The 22,219-nt window shown below is 41.0% G+C and overlaps 1 protein-coding gene across 1 annotated transcript; it reads left to right on the top strand.

Annotated features, from left to right (window-relative positions):
• The first annotated feature begins 10,835 nt into the window (after positions 1-10,835).
• LOC127427166 (carbohydrate sulfotransferase 3-like) lies at positions 10,836-16,860 on the top strand. Its single transcript, XM_051674605.1, has 2 exons — positions 10,836-10,915; positions 15,488-16,860. The coding sequence occupies exons 1-2, from the start codon at positions 10,836-10,838 to the stop codon at positions 16,731-16,733; spliced, it is 1,326 nt and encodes a 441-aa protein (XP_051530565.1). The 3' UTR covers positions 16,734-16,860.
• The last annotated feature ends 5,359 nt before the right edge of the window (positions 16,861-22,219 follow it).

Raw genomic sequence — 22,219 nt, 5'->3', positions numbered from 1 at the left:
GTGACTGTTCTGTATGCCAGCATCAGAGCCTTGAATTTGATATGTGCATCAACCGGCAGCCAGTGAAGAGAGATGAGGAGTGGTGTAACATGCTCTCTTTGGTTCATTAAAGACCAGACGTGCTGCTGCATTCTGGATCATTTGCAGGGGTCTAATTGTGCATGCAGGGAGGCCTGCAATGAGAGTGTTGCAGTATTCCAGTCTAGTTATGACAAGTGACTGGACAAGCAGTTGTGTGGCATGTTAATTATGTGTGTGAGTGCAGGTAGGATGGATGGAGAGATGGCCTGGAGAAGTTGGGAAGGAATGGGGTCAAGGGAACAGGTGGTGGGGTGGTTGGAGAGGAGGAGTTTAGAGACCTCAGTGTCAGTCAGAGGAGAGAACATAGAGATGCATACAGGAGGCAAGTGTTTGAAAGGGTGTGGTGTGGAGAATGTATTGCTGATGGCTGTAACCTTATTAGTAAAAAATGTGGTGAAGACATCTGCTGTCAGTGGTGTGTCAGGTGGTGGAGGGGGAAGACAGAGAAATGTGTTTAATGTTCTAAATAAGCTGCGAGTGTCTGTGGTGCTGTTGATCTTGTTATGGTAATAGGAAGTTTTTGCAGATTTAACATTATCTGAAGAAGTTACAAGCAGAGACTGATACTTACCCAGATCTGCTGGATCTTTAGATTTCTGCCATCTCCTCTCAGCTGCCCTGAGGTCAGACCGATGTTCACAAAGAAAATCAGAGAGCCAGGGGCTGGGCAATGTCATACATGCTGGCCAAGAGGAGAGAGAACAGATGCTGTCTAGACTAGTTAAAGTAGAGCCTAATGTGTCTGTGGAAGTGTTTATATCCAGGGTGGAACAAGTTTTGTGTGGGAAGAGAGACAGCAGTGTAAAGGCATGTGGGTGAAAGAAAACGGAGGTTACGGTGAAAGGAAACCAAAGGCGGAGTCTGTTTTAATATAGATGGGAGAGTCATGTTGAATTGAACAAAGTAATGATCAGAGACATGTAAAGGAGTAACAAGAATATTCGTGTTGCTACAGTTACGTGTAAAAATGAGGTCCAGCTGGTTGCCCGATCTGTGAGTTGCTGTGGTGCTTAGTCTTTCCAAGTCAAACGAGGCCAGAAGAGCATAAAGTTCAGTGGCCTGTGGCTTGTCTTGGTGTATGTTGAAATCTCCAAGAACCACAAGTGGCCTACTATCTTCAGGGAAGGAGAACAGCAGGACGTCCAGCTCCTCAAGAAAGTTTGCCAGCTGACCTGGAGTGCGATAGATAACAACAACATGCATTTTTGTGGGTTGCATTGTAGTAATAGCATGGAATTCAAAAGTATTGTTACATAGAGGAGTGTGGTGAAAATGTCCAGTTGTTTGGAATGAGCAAACCTGTTCCCCCACCCCTACCGGTGGGTCGAGGGATGTGAGAGAAGGAGAAGTTGTTGGAGAGGGCAGCAGGTGTTGCTGAATCCTCTGGATGTATCCATGTTTCTGTCAGTGCGAGGATGCTGAGGGTGGATTGTGTGGCGAAGGCTGGAATGAAGTCAGCTTTGTTCACAGCTGACTGGCAGTTCTAGAGTCCCACCGAAAATGAGAGCAGAGAAGGTGCTGATGTGCAAAGTGTGTTGTGGGTTGCATTGTGTCCAGAGTCTATATCGTGTAAACTGTCTGTAACAGATAACAGGGATGTGCTTCAGGGCATATTTAATGCATGGAGTAGACATATTGGAATGTATAAGGAAAATATTTTTTACAAAAATAAAAAAGATACTTAAGTGCTATGGTGAATGGCGCCTTGTCGGTGTCCTTGCTCGGTAGATTCGCACAGGTAGACTTGCTGGTCTTTACATGAAGAGGGATTTACAAGAGGGCTGCCACTTCCGCGTCAGCATTCACGTCAAATATATACACGCTGCTATCAAGTCATTAAGTGAAAAAAGCTGGACACACCTTAATGCTGCTTAGCACAACAAAGTTAGTCACGTGGGTAACCGAAACTAAGGGTCACGTGAGATGACAAACGCGGGAACAAATGCGACTTCAGTACACTGTAAACAAACAATGCTAAACTTTAGCAATAAATAATACTCTAAAACAAGTACTGTTTAGAGGCACACTAAAAACAACGCTAGTTTTACACACAATAAACAAACAACTCTAAACCTAGCAGTGAATACCCTAGGACAAGGCAAAACAATGTAGCACACACACCCACACACGCTTAAGCAACGCGAGTTCAACACAGTACAACACAGTAAAAAAACAGCACAAGTCTAGCGATGAATCCTACTCTAAAACAAAGTGAAACAATGAAATAAGCACACACTTACACACAACTGCAGACTCATGTCAATAGATTGCTTCTCCTGAAATGACTATGGATGACTACGGATGTAGGACTAAAGTCCTCTCTATAACTTAAATCATACAACCCAACATCTTCAATTTGAATTTCATTATTGTGCATGTACAATCTGTGATAATTAGTGGTGATTGCAAAAACAGGAATCACTATTATTACTGTTCTTACTGATTCATCCAGACAAAAGTTTGGCATGCTGATTGTCCTGCAGCAGTTGTGCTATAGACATGAATGATACCTCAAATGAAATCATAGATTTTTCAACATAACAAAATGTTAAAATAAATGAAGGGGTCTGAATACTTTCAAAATGCACTGTGTGTGTGTGTGTGTGTGTGTGTGTATATATATATATATATATATATATATATATATATATATATATATATATATACACTACCGGTTAAAACCTTTGAAACACTTGACTGAAATGTTTCTCATGATCTTAAAAATCTTTTGATCTTAAATGTTTGAAATTAGTTTTGTAGACAAAAATATAATTGTGCCACCATATTAATTTATTTCATTATAAAACTAAAATGTAATAAAACATTTTTTTTATTTTTATATTGATGACTTGGACCAAATAATAAAGAAAAGCAGCCAATAAGTGCCCAACATAGATGGGAACTCCTTCAATACTGTTTAAAAAGCATCCCAGGGTGATACCTCAAGAAGTTGGTTGAGAAAATGTCAAGAGTACATGTCTGCAAATTCTAGACAAAGAGTGACTACTTTGAAGATGCTAAAATATGACACAGTTTTGATTTATTTTGGATTTTGTTTAGTCTCAACATAATTCCCATAGTTCCATTTATGTTATTCCATAGTTTTAATGACTTTACTATTATTCTTGTCATGATGCACTGATGTGTTGCCTTGTGTTTATCCTCTGTCTTCTGTTTTCCCCGGACTACACTTCCCAACATGCACTGCCCTCATCTCTGTCAGCTGTTTCCGATTGTTCTCACCTGTGTTCCATTCCCTCATTAGCCCTTGTGTATTTAATGCCCTGATTTCTGCTCAGTCTTTGTCAGTTGTTGTTTTGCTCCTGTTTTTGTACCAGTTTGCCAACCTAGGATGTAACGTTTGTTTTAGTTCCCAGTCTTGCCTTGTTCCAGTGTTTACCCTGTATTGTACTTTGTCTCATTTCCTATTAAATATCAAGCTGCATCTAGATCCTGCTCTCGTGACTTCCTTCAAATGTTACAATTCTAAAATGTGAAAAAAAAAAAAAGAACTATAATAAAGAATGTGTTTCAAAACTTTTGATCGGTAGTATATATATACAGTGGCATCTCAGGGTCATAATTTCTGGTGGGGCACAAACAATCACTAAACCCGATTTTACTGATTTTTAAACATTGACAGATAATTCCAAATGCTGTCTGTCAAATAAATAATAAAAAAAACAAAAACAAAACAAAAAAAACAAGAAAAACATTTTAACCTAGTTTATTAGTTTTGACTTTACTCTGTTTCTCACATTCCCGCTGTATGTGTGTGCCCTGTGTCACACATTCCCTGTTGTTTGTTTTGACTTTTATGTTGAAATTCTGGTTTAGTTCCCTGTTCCTGTTTCCTGTTAGTTTTGTAGTTTCTTTTCATGACTAGTTTTCCCCTGATTGTTTCCCCAGGTGTTCCTCATTCCCTAGTTTTCCCTTGTGTATTTAAGCCCTTGTTTTCACCTATTTTTTTTTTGTTGTTGTTGTCAGTCTTCATCTGTATTATACTGTGCTTTGTTTCCTTTGTTTTGTTTCATTATGTTCTGAGTTACCTGGTTTACCTTTATTTTATTAAAAAGGCTGCATTTAGATCCTCATTCCTCTCCTGTCTCATCACAGAAAGACTGACCCAAAAATGGATCTAGCAGCCGTCAGGATTCTGCTCCTTCAGCAAGGGGACCGTCCAGTTGAGAATCACGCCCGTGAGTTTTTTAGAGCTGGCAAATGTAGTGCACTATCCAGACCGCTCTCTAGTGGTTTTCTTCCGGGCCGGACTGAATAGTGCACTGAGGGAACTCATGCCTCTGGCTGATCCTCACTGGGCGCTTGGCGATTATGTGGAGAAGGCTCTGGAACTTAGCGGTTCCTCTTATACTGTGAATTATGGTGGGAACCCCGGGACAAAACCTGCATCCACGGCCACTGTCGCAAAGCCTTCCACGGCCTCTGTCTCCAAGTTGTATGATCTGCCACCGATGTCGGTGCATAGGTCCATGAAGACCCTACCTCAAATTGTCTGCGCCCACACCTGCCACGGTCAATGAGCCAGCGCCAATGCCCACGCCTGCCATGGCCAGCAAGTTGCCAGCCTCGCCCGTCCCAAAGCCAGCGTTGCCAGCCTCGCCCATCCCAGAGCCAGCATTGTCAACTTCGGCCATCCAGAGGAGGAGGAAGAGAAGTTTCCGTTCCCAAGTCTCCTCCCATGCCCACGACCACGGAGGTCGTTTCCAACTCTCCTCCCATGCCCACGACCCCAGAGGTCATTCCCGAGTCTCTTCCCATGTTCGTGACCATGGAGGTCATTTTCCATTCATCCAAGACTCTTTGTCTTGAGCCTCCCACGGCTCCACCTTCCACGGCTTGGCCCCCAGAGTCTTCCACGGCGCCGTCTTCCATGGCTCCGCCCCCAGAGACTATTTCCCCTGCGGCTCTGCCCCAGAGACTATTTCCTGGAATCTGCTCCTTTTAAAGGGGGGCTCTGTCACATATTCCCTGTTGTTTGTTTTGACTTATATTGAAATTCTGGTTTAGTTCCTGTTAGTTTTGTAACTAGCAGTTTTTTTTTTGTCAGTCTTCATCTGTATTATGCTGTGCTTTGTTCCCTGTGTTTTGTTTCATTATGTTCAGAGTTACATGGTTTACCTTTTATTAAAACCCTAACCATCAACATTAACACCTGTTTTTATGCATCTATTTTGTGTTTGAATTGAGTAGAGGCCTAGAGGGTCTCTGAATTCATGACTGCATACATCAATGCATAATAACAAGTGTGAAAGTCGCACTTCATTTCAGCCAATTATACAGCAATCAGAGCAGAATTGTCAGTTATTTAAGTGCAGTAACTGTAATTGCGCTTCAGAGATGTGCTTTTTCTGTAAACTTGTATGTGCTTTCACCGGCAAAGTTTAAAAACCTCATTTTAGCGCAGCAGTTGATTGACAGGTAGAACCTTCACCCTAGGACATTCCCTGGAACTCCTTGGTTTTACCACACTTAAGCATGTTGAGTCAAATAATCGATCATACAAGCCTAATGCCATGAATATGCCAATTGAATGGATGCTACATCCCTGAATGAAGCTCTAGAACTTTTAAAATGAAAACAAGTATGAAGGATAATAGATCATTTATTTTTAAAATTTTACAGAGAGTGACAGATAAAGATTTTTTTATCTAGCACTGCCTGAACATGATGCCACAGACAAATGGACTCCAGATGGCACAGAGTATGGCTGCTGCATTGCGAGCTCTGACACAACACTGCAGATTTTGTTTGTTTTGTTCACAATTCTGTTTTTTTTTTTCTTGGATGTTGTCTGCCTTATTGTCTACGACAGACTAACACTTTTGGACATTGGTTCTGCAATAGCACACCGAAAAACGGACTTTAAATTCATCAATGCCGACCCTCTGTTTACAAACACACCAGCGGAGCCCTTTGTCTGGGCAGCCCAGCCGCGGAAACGCAGAAGGAAAAGGGGAAATAGAGCCGGCGTTCTCATCAGAGTAAGATGTCGCGCAAATCGACCCCTGCTACCCAGTATTCTACTGGCAAATGTTCAGTCTCTGGACAACAAGCTCTGCGAGCCGAGAGCGCGGATCTCTTTCCAACAAGAGATAAAGGACTGCTGCATTATCTGCCTTATGGAAACTTGGATGTCTGCTGAGATACCAGATTCAGCCATCGAACCCATGGGGTTCTCCGTGCATCGAATGGACAGAGCGAAAAACCTCTCAGGTAAAAGCAGAGGTGGTGGTGTATGTTTTATGGTCAACAAATCCTGGTGTGATCAGAGGAACGTACATTCTATCAAGTCTTTCTGCTCTCCTGATCTGGAATTTCTCATGCTTCTGTGTCGACCATTCTGGCTACCAAGTGAATTCACAGCGGTCATTATCACAGCTGTACACATCCCGCCACAAGCCGACACAGACCGGGCACTCAAGGAACTGTATGGGATTATAAGCAAGCAGGAAACCGCGCACCCTGAGGCTGCATTCATTGTGACTGGGACTTTAACAAAGCCAATTTTAAATCAATTGCACCAAAATACCACCAACACATCAGTTTCAACACACGAGGGGACCGGGTTTTGGACCATTGCTACTCTCCCTTCCGGGATGGCTACAAATCCCTCCCCCGCCCACCATTTGACAAATCAGACCACTCTTCCATTCTGCTTCTGACCGCTTACAGGCAGAAACTGAAACAGGAAGCACCCACCCTCAGAACGATCCAGTGCTGGTTGGACCAACCAGATTCTACGCTACAAGACTGTTTTGATCATGCGGACTAGGAGATGTTCTGGTCCGCCTCTGATGACGACATCGAGGTGTACGCTGATAGCGTAATGTGTTTCATCAGAAAGTGCGAAGAGGATGTTTTTCTGACCAAAACAATACAGATCTACTCCAACCAGAAGCCATGGATAAATAGCGATGTTCACACGGCACTTGATGTGCGGAGCTCCTCTTTTAATTCCGGGAATGCGGAGGAGAATAAACAAGCCAGTTATGCACTCCGCAAAACTATCAGAGCAGCCAAATGCCAGTACAGGGACAATATTGAAGGACAGTTTAACACCACCAACTCTAGAAGCATGTGTTAGGGAATTAATATCATCACGGACTTTAAAGGGAATAAAAACTCCGCCATGAACACCGCTGCCTCTCTCCTGGATGAGCTTAATAATTTTTATGCTTGTTTCGAGGGAAATAACACCACCCTCACGGAGAGAGCTCTCGTGGCTGAAGCTACAGAGGTTAGTTCACTCTTTGTCTCTGTAGCGGATGTAACCCGATCCTTCCGACGGGTGAATATCTGTAAAGCCGCGGGTCCAGACGGTATTCCGGACCGCGTCATCAGAGCGTGAAAGAACCAACTGGCTGGTGTTTTTATGGACATTTTCAGCCTTTCCCTCTCCTTGTCTGTGGTCCCCACATGCTTTAAAACGTCCACCATTGTGCCTGTACCAAAGCAATCCAAAATCACTTGCTTAAATGACTGGCGTCCTGTTGCTCTGACCCCCATCATCAGCAAATGCTTTGAGAGACTAATCAGAGATTACATCTGCTCTGTGCTGCCTCCATCACTGGACCCATTGCAGTTTGCTTACCATAACAACTGCTCCACTGATGATGCCATTGCATCTACAATACACACTGCTCTCTCCTACCTGGAAAAAAGGAACACTTATATGAGAATGCTGTTTGTAGACTACAGCTCAGCATTCAACACCATAGTGCCTTCCAAGCTTTATGTGAAACTCCGGGCTCTGGGCTTAAACAGCTTGCTATGCAGCTGGATCCTGGACTTCCTGTCAAGCAGACGCCAGGTGGTTAGAATGGGCAGCAACATGTCCTCATCACTGACCCTTAACACTTGAGCCCCACAAGGCTGTGTTCTCAGCCCACTCTTGTATTCCCTGTACACACATGACTGTGTGGCAACACATAGCTCCAATGCCATCATTAAGTTTGCTGATGATACGATGGTGGTAGGTCTGATCACTGACAATGATGAAATGGCCTACAGAGAGGAGGTGCACACTTTGACACGCTGGTGTCAGGAGCACAACCTCTCCCTCAGTGTCAGCAAGACAAAAGAGCTTGTAATGGACTTCAGGAGAAGAGACAGAGAACACAGTCCCATCACCATCAATGGAGCACCAGTGGAGAGAGTCAGCAGCTTCAAGTTCCCCAGTGTCCACATCACCGAGGAACTCACATGGTCCATCCACACTGAGGCCATTGAGAAGAAGGCTCATCAGCGCTTCTTCTTCCTGAGACGGCTGAGGATATTTGGAATGAACTGCCACATCCTCACACGGTTCTACACCAGCACTGTAGAGAGCATCCTGACTGGCTGCATCACTGCCTGGTACGGCAATAGCACCGTCCACAACCGCAAAGTCCTGCAAAGGGTGGTGCGAACTGCCAGACACATCATAGGAGGTGAGCTTCCCTCCCTCCAGGACATATACACCAGGCGGTGTGTGAAAAAAGCTTGGAGGATCATCAGAGACTCCAGCCACCCGAGCCATGGGCTGTTCTCACTGCTACCGTCAGGCAGGCGGTATCGCAGCATCAGGACCCGCACCAGCCGACTTCATGATAGCTTCTTCCCCCAAGCAATCTCTCATGATCAATATACATCAGCACTGCACTTTTTAATCTTATTATCTCACACTGGACTGTCTTAAATGATATTCTCTCTTAACAACACATTGGCAACTGACTATCAACCGACAGCCTGAATGTCAATACAGTACAATACAACCTACTGTATATTTTATATATACTATATAAACAATTTTGATTGTATAATGTGTATTCTATATTGTGTGTATTGTATACTGTACGATATTCTATATTGTGTGTATTGTATACTGTATATTATTATTTGTATATTGTGTTTGTGTAATTATGTGTATATTAGATATGTAAATCGTGATGTGTAAACCTGTTTATTATAAATTGGTATATGTCTCATCACTGTCATGACTGCTATGTTGATCGGAACTGCACCCAAGACTTTCACCCACTATTGCACTTGTGTATATGGTTGTGTGACAATAAAAGTGATTTGATTAGATTTGAAACATCCCTAATAATTTATTCACACCACTAAAGACCACTAAAACATACACATCCTTGTCAAAAAGCTCAAGTGACAGTGAACGAAAACCATAAATGGGCAAATCGTCAAAGGCTGTGCGTATTATCTTGCATGAACAACATAACAAAACTAATAAAAATGAACAGACTCTGAATATTTAGCAGTTATTGTAATCTAATATAAATCAATGCATCAGCAACACAACTCCTCAAAGCAATGGCATACAATTCATTGAAATTATGAGTGGTGCGCTTTAACTAATCCAACCAGCAACAAATTAGAATAAATTAGCTTTTAAAACTTACCAGTGTAGTTCACTATGCAGGTCTGCACTCAAGAGCGGTCATCTCCGAGGCTCATGTCAACAACTTTGATCAATACATATGATCAAAGCTTTTGATTGAAACACTTGTTGAACATTTGCATGATATTCTTCAGATCTCCGTTGATTAACATTTAGGACAAAGGGCAAGCCCCACGCATAGCAAATGAGAATGATTAAAATACTTTAACTCAACAGACCTTAATAATAATAGAATTTCTTGAAAGAATTTCTACTTTTTTCTTGTATAATGGACATAAAGCAAGTTTGAGATATGGAAATTATATAATTTCTTAAATAAATTCATAATAATGCCATGCATTTTTCACAACAGCACCACCTTTGGCGGGGCTCAGCCCCACTTGCCCCTAATGCAGAGACGCTGCTGTATATATATATATATATATATATATATATATATATATATATATATATATATATATACAGCATATATATATATATATGATTAGGTGATATTTAGTCATGTTGTATATTGGAGTTTAGTGATATTAACAGAATCTGACACCTGTAATAGTTTTAGCCATCGACGTGTCCATGTTACTGACATGTAAGATCGGCTGTATAGTACAATAACAGAGAAAATTTAAACCAATACAAAGAGTTTTGTAGATGTTAATAAGAGTATTTTGTGATATTTTACAAAGTGTTTAATTTTTATTTTGTGTTTAATAATGCATTTTTTAAAGTTTGATCCACAATAAATGCATAATTTGCGCATACCCCCCTTCCCCGCCCTGCAACCACCATATAACACTGTTAACCGGCAGTGATTTGTCCTTAATCACTGCGGTAGTAAAAAATTGCCACCACAACAGCCCTAATAACAAGCGTTTCAGTGATGTTGATATCAGTGTAAACAAGGCCATAGCAACTTGGGTGTGGGCTCTTTTGATTTGAGGCAGTAAGAAACCACCTAGAACATTGCAGCAACTGCAAAGCAACACACGACATCCAAACATTTGGTAGTGAGATTTACATGGTTAAAAAATGTCTTACATTGGACTGTGACTTTAGTATCATGGAGAGATTTAATAAGAGCATGTAAGAAAAGAAACCTGTCAGAATGTGAACTTTAACACTACATACAGAACATGAGATCATTTGACAGAACAGCAGATCTACTGACTAAGTCAGAAATGATCATGAGAACAGACAACTGAACTCAAGAACTGTATGTTATAACTGTGTATCTCAGGTGCCATTTGTGTGTGTGTTTTTTGTTTCAGAATCAAAGGAAAAAGATGAACAAATAATTTGAATGAGCGACAGATACATCCGAACACGATCACACGCAAGAATGCGTATTAAATATACAGTTTCTGTCATCTTTATCATGGCTCTGGTCATCATAGAAAAGGAAAACAATATTATTTCAAAGTAAGTGCCTCTATAACCTACCTGCTCTATGTTTGATTTATTTATTCAGTTTGTTAATTTTTAACAGTATAACTAAAATGATATTTCATAATGTACTCGGGTGTATTTGAGTGCTCATTGTGTAATAAATGTAGTGAAGTTTCCATTGTGGGAGAGGTTGTTTCTTTCAAGTGAAATCATTTTTGTGTGTATAGCGTTGTTTTCACAATACAGATCATTTTAAATCAGGTTTACAGAAAGTCGTACTGTAATGTCAAAATATCCAGTGAATAGTTTCATTGAAAAACATAATTGAAAATCATGTGACTGCTGTGTGTAATTTTAGTTTCCCTTTCTGATTTGTTAGTAGCACCTAATAAACATGCAATAAATAAATAATTTGAAGAACAAGTTTATAGTTTTCCTAAAAATTGATGCACACATTTGTGGACAGCAGGCCTAAGTTGTGAAATTTTAAATAAGCTATAGAAAGTCAGATTTTTTAAAATCATATTGTTTATGATGTTTCCAGGAGTGTTGATTATTCATGTTTTTGAGACGTTACAGACATTACATCAGAAATTATCATAATTAATTCTGGTTCAAAGTAATGTCCAGCATCATCCAATCACTGTCAACCATGTTAAAATAAAATGATACATTATAAATTCTGAATCTATGTACTGATTATCATTGTCTCATGTCTGTCAAACATGTTGAGTGATCCAAACATCATCTGCAGCCTGAAACTGAACTTTTGATCAGATTTTAGGAGTGAATGCACTTAACTGCATAGAGAGCTATAGGATGCTCCCTTGCTCCCTATTTAGTGAATGACTTAACCTCCAGTGTGCTGTCTGTCTGCACTGGTCTCAGAACAGTTTGAAATGCACCTTATTTTCATCCTAACTCCATATAAAGCCTCTGAAAGCAACATTTTCCAGCTTTTAGAAAATGCACAGTAAATATAGGATTTCTAAGGTTATTCAGGCTCATTGTCCTGGCAGGAGGTCATCGTGTTTAACCGTGAGCTATTTCGCAATGAATCGTGGACATTTTCAAAATGGCATATCGGATGAAACTAGAGATGTTACTTTTTCTTTTATACAAACAAGTTTCAATGTAAAAAAAATCATGAGATTTCTAACCAGATGTAGTTTTGTTCGCTTTCTCCCAAAGATCAACTTTTCTGAGATCGGTGCCATGTTGTTTTGTCACATGACTCAGTGCATCAAAAGTTTGACCCTTTACTGACAGTCCAGTGTGTCCTGAACTGAGATCAGTAGGTTTAAATTTAATTAAATTAAATTCTGTGAAGCCAGAACTCAATGTACTTGATTAAGGACACGGGATTGCACAAGGTTAAAGGGACAGTTCACCCAAAAATGAAAATTCTCTCATCATTTACTCACCCTCATGCCATCCCAGATGTGTATGACTTTCTTTCTTCTGCAGAACACAAATGAAGATTTTTAGAAGAATATTTCAGCTCTGTAGGTTCCAAAAAGCACATAAAGGCAGGATAAAAGTAATCCATAAGACTAAAGTCGTTTAATCCATAGCAATCCTCTGAAGCAATCTGATAGGTGTGGGTGAGAAACAGATCAATATTTGAGTCCTTTTTTACAATCAATCTCCACCTTTGACCAGCCCCAACCAGTAGGCATCTGAATGTGAAAGTGAAAGTCACTTCCACACTACAAAGTGGAAGTGAAGGTGAAAGTGAAGATTTACAGTTAAAAAAGGAATTAAATATTAATCTATTTCTCACCCACACCTATCATATTGCTTCAGAAGGTATGGATTTAACCACTGGAGCCTATGGATTACTTTTATACTGACTTTTGGATCTTCAAAGTTCTGGTCACCATTCACTTGTATTGTGAGGACCTACTGAGCAGAAATATTTTTCTAAAAGTCTTAATTTGTGTTCAGCAGAAGAAAGAAAGTCATACACATCTGGGATGGCATGAGGGTGAGCAAATGATGAGAGAATTTTCATTTTTTGATGAACTGTCTCTTTAAGCCCCAAGTGAGCAAGCCAAAGGCAAGTGTGGCAAGGAACAAAAGGCTCCATAAGATGTTAGTTAGTAGAGAAAATAGACCTTGGGAGAAACCAGACTCAGCTGGGGAAGCCAGTTTCTCTCTGGCTATACAGTAGTATAAACATAATGACAATATTAGCCTTGTTAGTTATGTGTTATACAAACATGTATTAATTCAGGGTTCTCAAACCTGTCCTGGAGGCCCCCCGACACTACACATTTTGCATGTCTCCTTAATCAAACACACTTGATTCAACTCATCAACTCATTAGTGGAGATTCCAAGACTTAAATTGGGTGTCAACAAAGGGCGACATACAAAATATGCAGTGTTGGGGGGCCTACAGGATCGGATTGAAAACCACTGTATAACTGATTAAGTGATGCAACCTTTTTTGGTAGGCAATGTTTAGAACTTAAGGGTAGCGATTGAACTGTAAGATTAATGATTAAGTATCTTTAAAGTTCATCCCAAATTGACTGCAGGGGTGCAGGTAGATGCAGTGTCCTTCGCTGTCTGGCTGGTAAAGGCTTTAGTTGGCAGTATTTATTGTCTATGCAGTGTCAGTTCATTGACCACATTTCAACCACCAACATTTTAGTGCAGTGGGTGGACTTTTCAGACGGTCCCTTATGCACCGTAGGTGAATATACAACGAACTTCAAACATAAAACTGCCCTGCTTAGAATTAACGGTCTGCCCATGAAAAAGTTTCTTTAATAGAAGCAAAAAAAAGAGAATGGATGATAATAGCATCGTACAGTACAAAGAGACAATCAAAAGATAACCAAAGATAATTAAATCACAAAATAAGATGTGCCCCATGTGCATACAGTTTTCATACACTGACATGCAGTTTCTTACCCCTAAAAACAAGAAAGATATCATTAAATGTTTGAACTTGTGCTCTTTATCACTCTGTAGCAAAGTTCACACCAGCAGAAGTGATGTGTAAGTGAATTATATTTGTTTATACCACGGGTCTGTTGAATGCTTGATTCTGATTAGTTGACTAACGTTCAAAGGTGTGCAATTATTTTTCAAGTAAACGCACAGGTATGAAGTAATTCCAGGTCTTGACCGCATAACGGTTCCATATCACTTTGCCAATTTATTTAAGTTATTTCAAAGAGCCGTACAGGCTATCGCAACAAAATAACCAAACAAAGCAAAGACATTGGTTAAGTACATCAGATAAGAATGACAAACAATGTTTATAATATCCAAAATGTATTTCAATTTTGATTGAAAAGCGTCCTTGGCTCCCTCTCTTTCTCTCTCTCTTTCGCTCTCGTCTCACACACATACACCGTACATGCTACCACAGCAAAATAACCATAAAAACAAAGACATTGGTTAAAGTAAATCAGTTAAGAACGTCAAACAATGTCTATAATTTCCTACATTTATTCCAATTTCAGTTGAAAAGCTCCCTCCTCTCCCCCACACTTACACATGCTCACACACATACATACACACACACATTGAGACTTGTTTTGCGACCAACAAATAGAGCCACATCCCCCGCGACTTGATCAATACATTAGTTTCTATTATCCGAAATAACGTTTAATATGTGAAACTTTTTATGTTTCAATGTATTTCACCCTAATCAGCCTCACATAGCTATAGTGGAAAGCACCGCACTACCCCTCCCCCTCTCTTTCACTCACACGTGCACACACACACACACACACACACACACACACACACGAAAAGCAGCGCATCCTCCGTTGATAGTTCTAACGTGATGTTTTCAAACGTTAGCAACGAAGGCTTGAGCTGTATCAAAGTTAAATACACTTGATCAATACAACAGTTTCTATATTATCTGAAATATCTGTGAAAAAACACCCTCGCGTTCCAACTCCCCCTCTCTTAGGCATTCACACACACACGTGGACACACATACATATAAACATTATATTATGTCAGTCACAGGCATCTCAGTAGGGTTAAAAACAGTCGTTAAGGTTTACCTCGGAAATATGGTGACACTCGCTGCTGCTGAGAAGTGCTTAAACTTACATTCGAAATTTGAAGCGATGTTACTTCTGACGAGAGCTGCAACAAATAAAGTTAATCCCACAGGTGATCTCTCTCAGTTTCTGAGCTTCTCTCTTTCGATCCCTCAAAAACAAACTCACACACAAACTCTCACACACAGATACTGTATCAGTATCAGATACTATACATCTCTGTCAAGCTCCTGAAGTTTTTAGACGACACTACTGTCATCGGCCTCATCCAGGATGACGATGAGTCTCTATACAGAAGGGAGGTTGAACAGCTGGCTGTCTGGTGCAGTCAAAACAACCTAGAGCTGAACACGCTCAAAAAAGTGCAGATGATAGTGTCAGAGATAGAGTCATTCTCAAAATGTAGCCCCGTCTGAAATTCCACATGCCCCCCCCCCATTTTCAGAGAAATGTCATTTCAGGACTGCTGTAATTCCACAGATAAGAGTTTGTCACCACTAGCTTTTTCCACTCTGTACGTAACTGTTTTTGTGGATCTGTCATTGTGTTCTTCATTTCTTCTTTTTCAGGGTGTCTGATAAACTGACCCTAAAGCTGACCCCTCTGACCCCCCTGCTGCTGCCCAGCTCATCTGTGTTCACCTTTCAGGAGCATAATGTTTCGGTGTCCATCTTAAGTCAGACAGACATTTCGTCCTACGAACACTTGAAGCCTCATCTGAAGAACTTCACCCAGTCCAGCCAGGAGAGTGTGTTTCCCGAGTCTACCACAGGAGGACGTAAACACATCCTGCTATTAGCTACGACTCGCACTGGCTCCTCATTTGTGGGCGAATTCTTTAACCAGCTGGGATCAAACATGTTTTACCTGTTTGAGCCACTGTGGCATGTGGAACGCATGTTAACGGTGGAGATGGGAGGGACGAACGTGTCAGTGGCGGGACCAGCATATCGTGATGTTCTGCGTCAGCTGTTCCTCTGTGACTTTTCCCTGCTCGAGCGCTTCATTGAACCACCACCGCAGCAGCATGTCACCACCTCGTTCTTCCGCCGTGAATCTAGCCAATCGCTGTGTGAAGATCCCGTCTGCACGTCTTTTGTTAAAAAAGTATTCGAGCGCTACCACTGTCGCACGCGCCGCTGTGGGCCCCTCAACCTGACCCTAGCCTCTCAGTCCTGCACGCTGAAGAGACATCGTGCGATCAAGTCCGTCCGTGTGCGGCAGTTAGAGATGCTGCGGCCGTTGGCTGAAGACTCCCGACTGGACATGAAGTTCATCCAGCTGGTCAGAGACCCTCGTGCCGTGCTCGCCTCACGTATGGTCGCCTTTTCTAGCAAGTACAATAACTGGAAGAGGTGGGCCGTGAAAGGAGAAGTTCCAGTGGAGGATGATGAAGTGAGGAAACTCAGAGGAAACTGCGCTAATATACGCATGTCTGCTGAGATCGGACTGAAGCAGCCGCCGTGGCTTCGAGGGCGCTACATGCTAGTACGCTACGAGGACATAGCCCGATTTCCCATGCGCAAAGCTGCGGAGATGTATGAATTCACAGGCATTCCCTTCACCACAAAGGTGGAAGAGTGGATCTTAAAAAATACTCAGGCATCAAAGGAGGTGAGCGGAGTTTATTCCACTCAGAAAAACTCCTCTGAACAGGTGGAGAAATGGAGGTTTAGCATTCCTTTCAAACTGGTTCAATTGGTGGAGAAAGTGTGCGGTCCCACCATGACTCTGTTTGGCTACAAGTTTGCAGTGAACGAAAAGATGTTGACTGATAAATCAATAAGTTTGATTGAAGAGAAAACATTTTTATGATTATACACAGACTTTATGAAAAGCAAACATTAAGATTTTGAAAGAAGAATGCTGAGATTTATGAAGTAATATGTGATGACTAAAACATTATTTTGGAACTTTTAAAACTACAATCGCTTATAAAGCAGGATGGAAATATCAAATATTATTTGCGGTCTTGATAGGTGGCCAGAAGTCAGTATTAATGTCCCATAGTTAATTTCCCTTGAGAAAAATTATTTGGTGCAGTTTGTAGTACAAATAATGGAGTTGTGAGATGTGGGATTGAAGCAGGTGCTTAAAGTCTTTTCAGCTGTGTGTGTGTGTGCGTGTGTGTTTTGGGGGAAGTGTCTCCTGTGTTAACATACGTTTCTTTTGTTCTGTATATTTAGACATTCTTACTGCAGCTGGTTTGCAGAAATGTATAAACTTGATTTTCACATCAGCCTGGTGAGATATTAGAAGACAACATTCATAGAGTACGGTGACGCCATGCAAAGGGCAGACGTGTGAGAGACAGCTCTGCACACTTTGATAATTTTTAAAATTATTTTCATGATATAATCCGATGAAATTCGATACACCCAGTTACACATTTACTGTTTGAGGTAAACATGGCAAAGAAGTCAAAATCCTCGGGCTCTGGAGACATTGAATGACACTTACGGGTTCAAGATGAAAGCCCAGACAGGCCTGTGGAGCGGGGACTCGATTTGGATTTGGAATCCAGCGTCAACTGTCCAACATGTTGGTAATGTTGACGAAGGTACATGTAGACTTGGAGGATCTCGCTGTAATATGTCGATCGATTACGGCAATGGAAAAACTCTCTGAGCCAGTCACAAGAGTGACAGATGTTGAAAAACAAATCGATTAATTGGAGTCATCAGAGAGGGAATTATCCGCTAATCCGCCCGCAACCAAAGTTGATTTGGAACGTGTTCTTGAAAAGCTTGAAGATCTTGAGAATAGAAGCCGCAAGAATAACATTCGAATTGTTGGAATTCCTAAGCATGAGGAGGGCAGAGATATGGTGAAATTCCTAGACAAGCTTTTCCCGAGTCTGCTCGACATAACAGACCACAAGCTGGAAATCGAGCGAGCTCACAGAGTCCCAGCTCACAGATCTGCTGAGGGAGGAAGGCCCCGATCGATTCTGGCCAAATTTTTGAGATCATCCAATAAAGATCTTGTGTTGCGCCAGGCGAGGAGCAAAGGAAAGCTTTCTTGGAAGAATTACAATATTTTCTTGACTTTGCGAACTCGACAAGAGAGAAACTCAATTGGTTTAAGGAATGCAAGAAACTCTTACATCAGTGGAAGATCACTTTTGCTCTTTCCAGCCAGACTGAGAATAAACACCAAGGACAGCAGCAAAGTATTTACATATCCCAATCAGGCAATGTCTTTTATTGAAACAATGGGTGAGTAACCATTGGGTGTTTTTCTTGTGAGTGGATTGACTCACAGTACATACTCTGGCTTTCGGAGGAAGCTGGGCGCCATTTTTGTTTCTTTTTACGTTGGCTCCACCGAGCGGCTGGAGTTTGTTTTGTTTTGTGGATTAACACTTTTAGTGTTACTTAAAGAAACTTTTGTATTGACGGAAGATCACTTTTACAATGAACGGATGACCACAAAATATCTACATGCCCACACAAATGATGTCTTTTATAAAGTTGGTGGACTGTGCGGCCTCCGAGTGAATTGAATCTTGACCATCCGAGGAACCGGGATACGGGATGCAAAATTGAGCAATCCGACGGCAAAGTTGTCCCGGGGGCTCTCGTAGGCATACATGGACTCTTTGAGTTTAAAGGGATTGATGCCGGTTGGCTCTTTCGTGCGTGGGGTTAATGCGCACATTTTTCTTTTTTCTGTTTGTTTTGTTCGGGGGAAGTTCAGGGTTTTATTGTTGCATTGATGTTGAAATGTGGTCTTCATAATTTTGTTTTTGGCACACAATTTATTTTTTCTATTATATAAAAATGTCGAATGTTGGTATGAGTGTACTATCTCTCTCCACATGGAATGTGAATGGGTTGGGGCACCCCATAAAAAGAAGGAAGGTTATTTCTTTTCTTAAACGTAAGAAATATGATATATATATATAGTGAAATATATATAGTGTTTCTTCAAGAAACACATCTTTCCCTGCAGGAAGCTGAAAAATTTGTGAAGATATGGGGTGGACATGTTTTGTTTAGTGTTGGCTCAAGTAAGAGCAGGTTATTATATTTATAAATAAACATTTACAATTCAAATTTCTCAAACAGTTTAATGATAAATTAGGAAGAGTCATTATTGTTTTAGCAGAAATTCAGGGGCAAAGTCTGATTTTGGCTAATATTTACACACCTAACGCTGATGATCACGGCTTTTTTATAGATCTTGAAGGGATGTTGCAAGCCGCTGGCACCCCTCATGATATAATATTGGGAGGAGACTTTAATCTTTTGATGGATTCAGTCCTTGATCATAGTGAAGCAAAAGTGTGTAAGCCCCCTAGAGCAACATTGACGCTTCACAGGATGTGTAAAAATCTTGGTCTTACAGATATTTGGAGACTTTTGAACCCATCTGGTAGGGACTATACATTTTTTTCATCAGTCCATAAGATTTTTTCTAGAATAGATTTTTTTGATATATATAAATCCCTCATTTAATCTGTTGTTGATTGCTCAATTGGAAACATTTTAGTCTCGGATCACGCCCTGGTGAGTTTAGAGGTGTTGCCATATACAGAGAAAAAGAAATCATATAGTTGGCGCCTTAATGTATCCCTTTTGCAAAATCCTGATTTCCAACAAATGTTAAAAACTGAAATCAGTGTTTATATGGAGACCAACTGGTCCTCAGTATCCTCTGTGGGCGTGGCTTGGGAGGCACTTTAGGCGTTTCTTAGGGGTCGGATCATACAGTATGCCTCATTCATCAAAAAAACCAAAGCACGAGAACTCGTGGAGTTGGAAGGAAATATTAAAAGTACCGAGGCAGAGCTGAAGCGTCGTATGTCATCTGATGGCCTCAGAGAATTGACCCGATTGAAATATAGATATAATACAATTTTGTCACAGAAAGTGGAGTTTTGGTTATTCAGGGCAAGACAGTCATACTTTGAGTTGAGGGACAAAGCAGGGAAGCTTTTGGCTAGATATATAAAGCAGAGAGAGTCTCTTTCTATCATTCCCTCAGTGAAATCTGCTGGTGGTGAAACTTTACCTCAGCCATTGATATTAATAATGCTTTTAAAGAATTCTATCTTGATCTTTATAGTTCCACGTCTATGTCTACGGATGAAGATATTACAAACTTTGTGGAACCATTAGATCTTCCTAAACTGAAGACTGAGCAAAAAAACGCTCTTGATTCTGAGATAACCTTGGAGGAGCTTGATGAGGTAATTAAGTCCCTACCTACTGGCAAGGCTCTGGGGCCAGATGGTTTTGCCACAGAATTTTTTAGATCCTATGCTACAGAACTGGCTCCACTTTTGTTAGAAGTTTATACTGAATCATTAAAGAATGGAAAGCTTCCTCCAACCATGACACAAGCCCGGATCAGTCTCATTCTTAAAAAGGACAAAGATCCAAGCGAGTGTAAAAGTTACCGTCCAATCTCCCTGATCCAACTAGATGTAAAAAATTTGTCACAAATTTTGGCTAACCGATTAAGTAAGGTTATGACATCTCTTATACATATAGATCAGGTGGGGTTTATTCAGGGCCGCATCTCTTCTGATAACATCAGGCGTCTCATCAATATCATGTGGTCAGTAGCGAATAATCAGTCTCCGGTTGCTGCCATCTCACTTGACGCCGAAAAGGCATTTGATATGGTAGAATGGGATTATCTTTTTAAGATTTTGGAAATGTATGGGTTCAGGAGTACATTTATTGGTTGGATTAAGTTACTTTATAAACACCCAGTAGCAGCGGTACAAACAAACGGATTAATTTCAGATTATTTTACTCTGAATAGGGGCACTCGGCAGGGTTGCCCTCTTTCCCCATTATTGTTCTGTCTTGCCCTGGAACCATTAGCAGCCACGATAAAATGGAGGAGGATTTTCCAGGGGTGATTGCGGTAGGTGTGGTGCATAAGCTTCTGCTTTATGCAGATGATATTTTATTATTCGTCTCTGACCCCACTACATCTATGCCTTGCCTCCACAGAATTATTAATTCCTTTTCCAAGTTCTCAGGATACAAAGTCAATTGGTCTAAATCTGAAGCTTTGGCTTTGACAGCGTACTGTCCAGTGACAGCCTTCCGGCCGGGCGCCTTCCAGTAGCCCAAACAGGGCATTAAGTATTTGGGAATTTTATTCCTGGCAAATTTGTCTGATTTAGTCAGAGTTAATTTTGATCCCTTAATAAAAAGGTTTTCGAATGATGTGGACAGGTGGGGTTCATTACACTTATCGATGATTGGGAAGGTTAATGTTATTAAAATGAACTGTATTCCAAAATTCAACTACCTGCTACAATCTCTCCCTGTAGATCTCCCCCTCTCTTATTTCAAGCAATCTGATAGCATAGCGAAGTCCTTCATTTGGAATGGTAAGCATGCCAGGTTAAATTTCAATGTTACATAGGCCGATTGACAAAGGTGGGTTAGGCCTACCCAAGATTTTTTTTATTATCATGCATTCGGTCTCAGACATTTGGGTCATTGGTTGCTTCCACCTGAGAGAGCCCCTCCCTGGTTTTGTATTGAAAAGGAAGCTCTTGGCCCTATCTCGTCTCTGCATAGCCTTTCGATCAAATTAATCGGAGAAGTTAAATCGCACCCCGTTATTTTGCATTTACACTCGATATGGACAAAAGTGTCCAGAGTATTTAATTCGGATATTTATTTAAACATAGCCTCGAGCATATGGCTGAACCCTAAACTATGCATTAATAAGTCCCCTTTCTGTTGGTCAGATTGGATTGTGAGTGGGGTTAATACACTCAGTGACCTATATGAGAGTGGAGTATTGAGACCTTTTGAAAATTTGGTTCAAAATTTTGGGATTCCAGATCTCAATTTTATAATTATTTTCAGCTGCGCCACCTACTCTGCACTGTTTTTGGGAGTGGCACGCATCCCCCTAATGCGGCAGATACTCTAGGAGTGGTGATTACTGCTTTTGGAAAAGGTCATGAGGCATCAGTGTATTACTCCCTGTTAATTCAGAGTCTGGGGGATGGAGCTTTAAATTCCCTCAAAAGATTATGGGAGTTTTTGTTTTTGGAGGAGGGAGTGTGGGCCAAGATTCTTAAAAATATCAAGTCTGCATCTAGAGATGCAAGGGTGCACCTTATGCAATTTAAGATTCTACATAGATTTTATTGGACCCCTTCTAAACTGGTCATGGTCTTAAGGACACACCCACCTGCTGGCGATGCCATTTTGAAGATGGAGACACCACTCATGTTTTTTGGGGGTGTCGTACGATACAGGAGTTCTGGTTGAGGGTCCAGAATTTTATGGCTGACGTATTGGGTACTTGGATCTCTTTTT

The sequence above is a fragment of the Myxocyprinus asiaticus genome, chromosome 36, assembly GCF_019703515.2.
Source record: "Myxocyprinus asiaticus isolate MX2 ecotype Aquarium Trade chromosome 36, UBuf_Myxa_2, whole genome shotgun sequence".
NCBI classification, from domain to species: domain Eukaryota; kingdom Metazoa; phylum Chordata; class Actinopteri; order Cypriniformes; family Catostomidae; genus Myxocyprinus; species Myxocyprinus asiaticus.
This window is presented reverse-complemented; position numbering and strand designations above follow the sequence as displayed.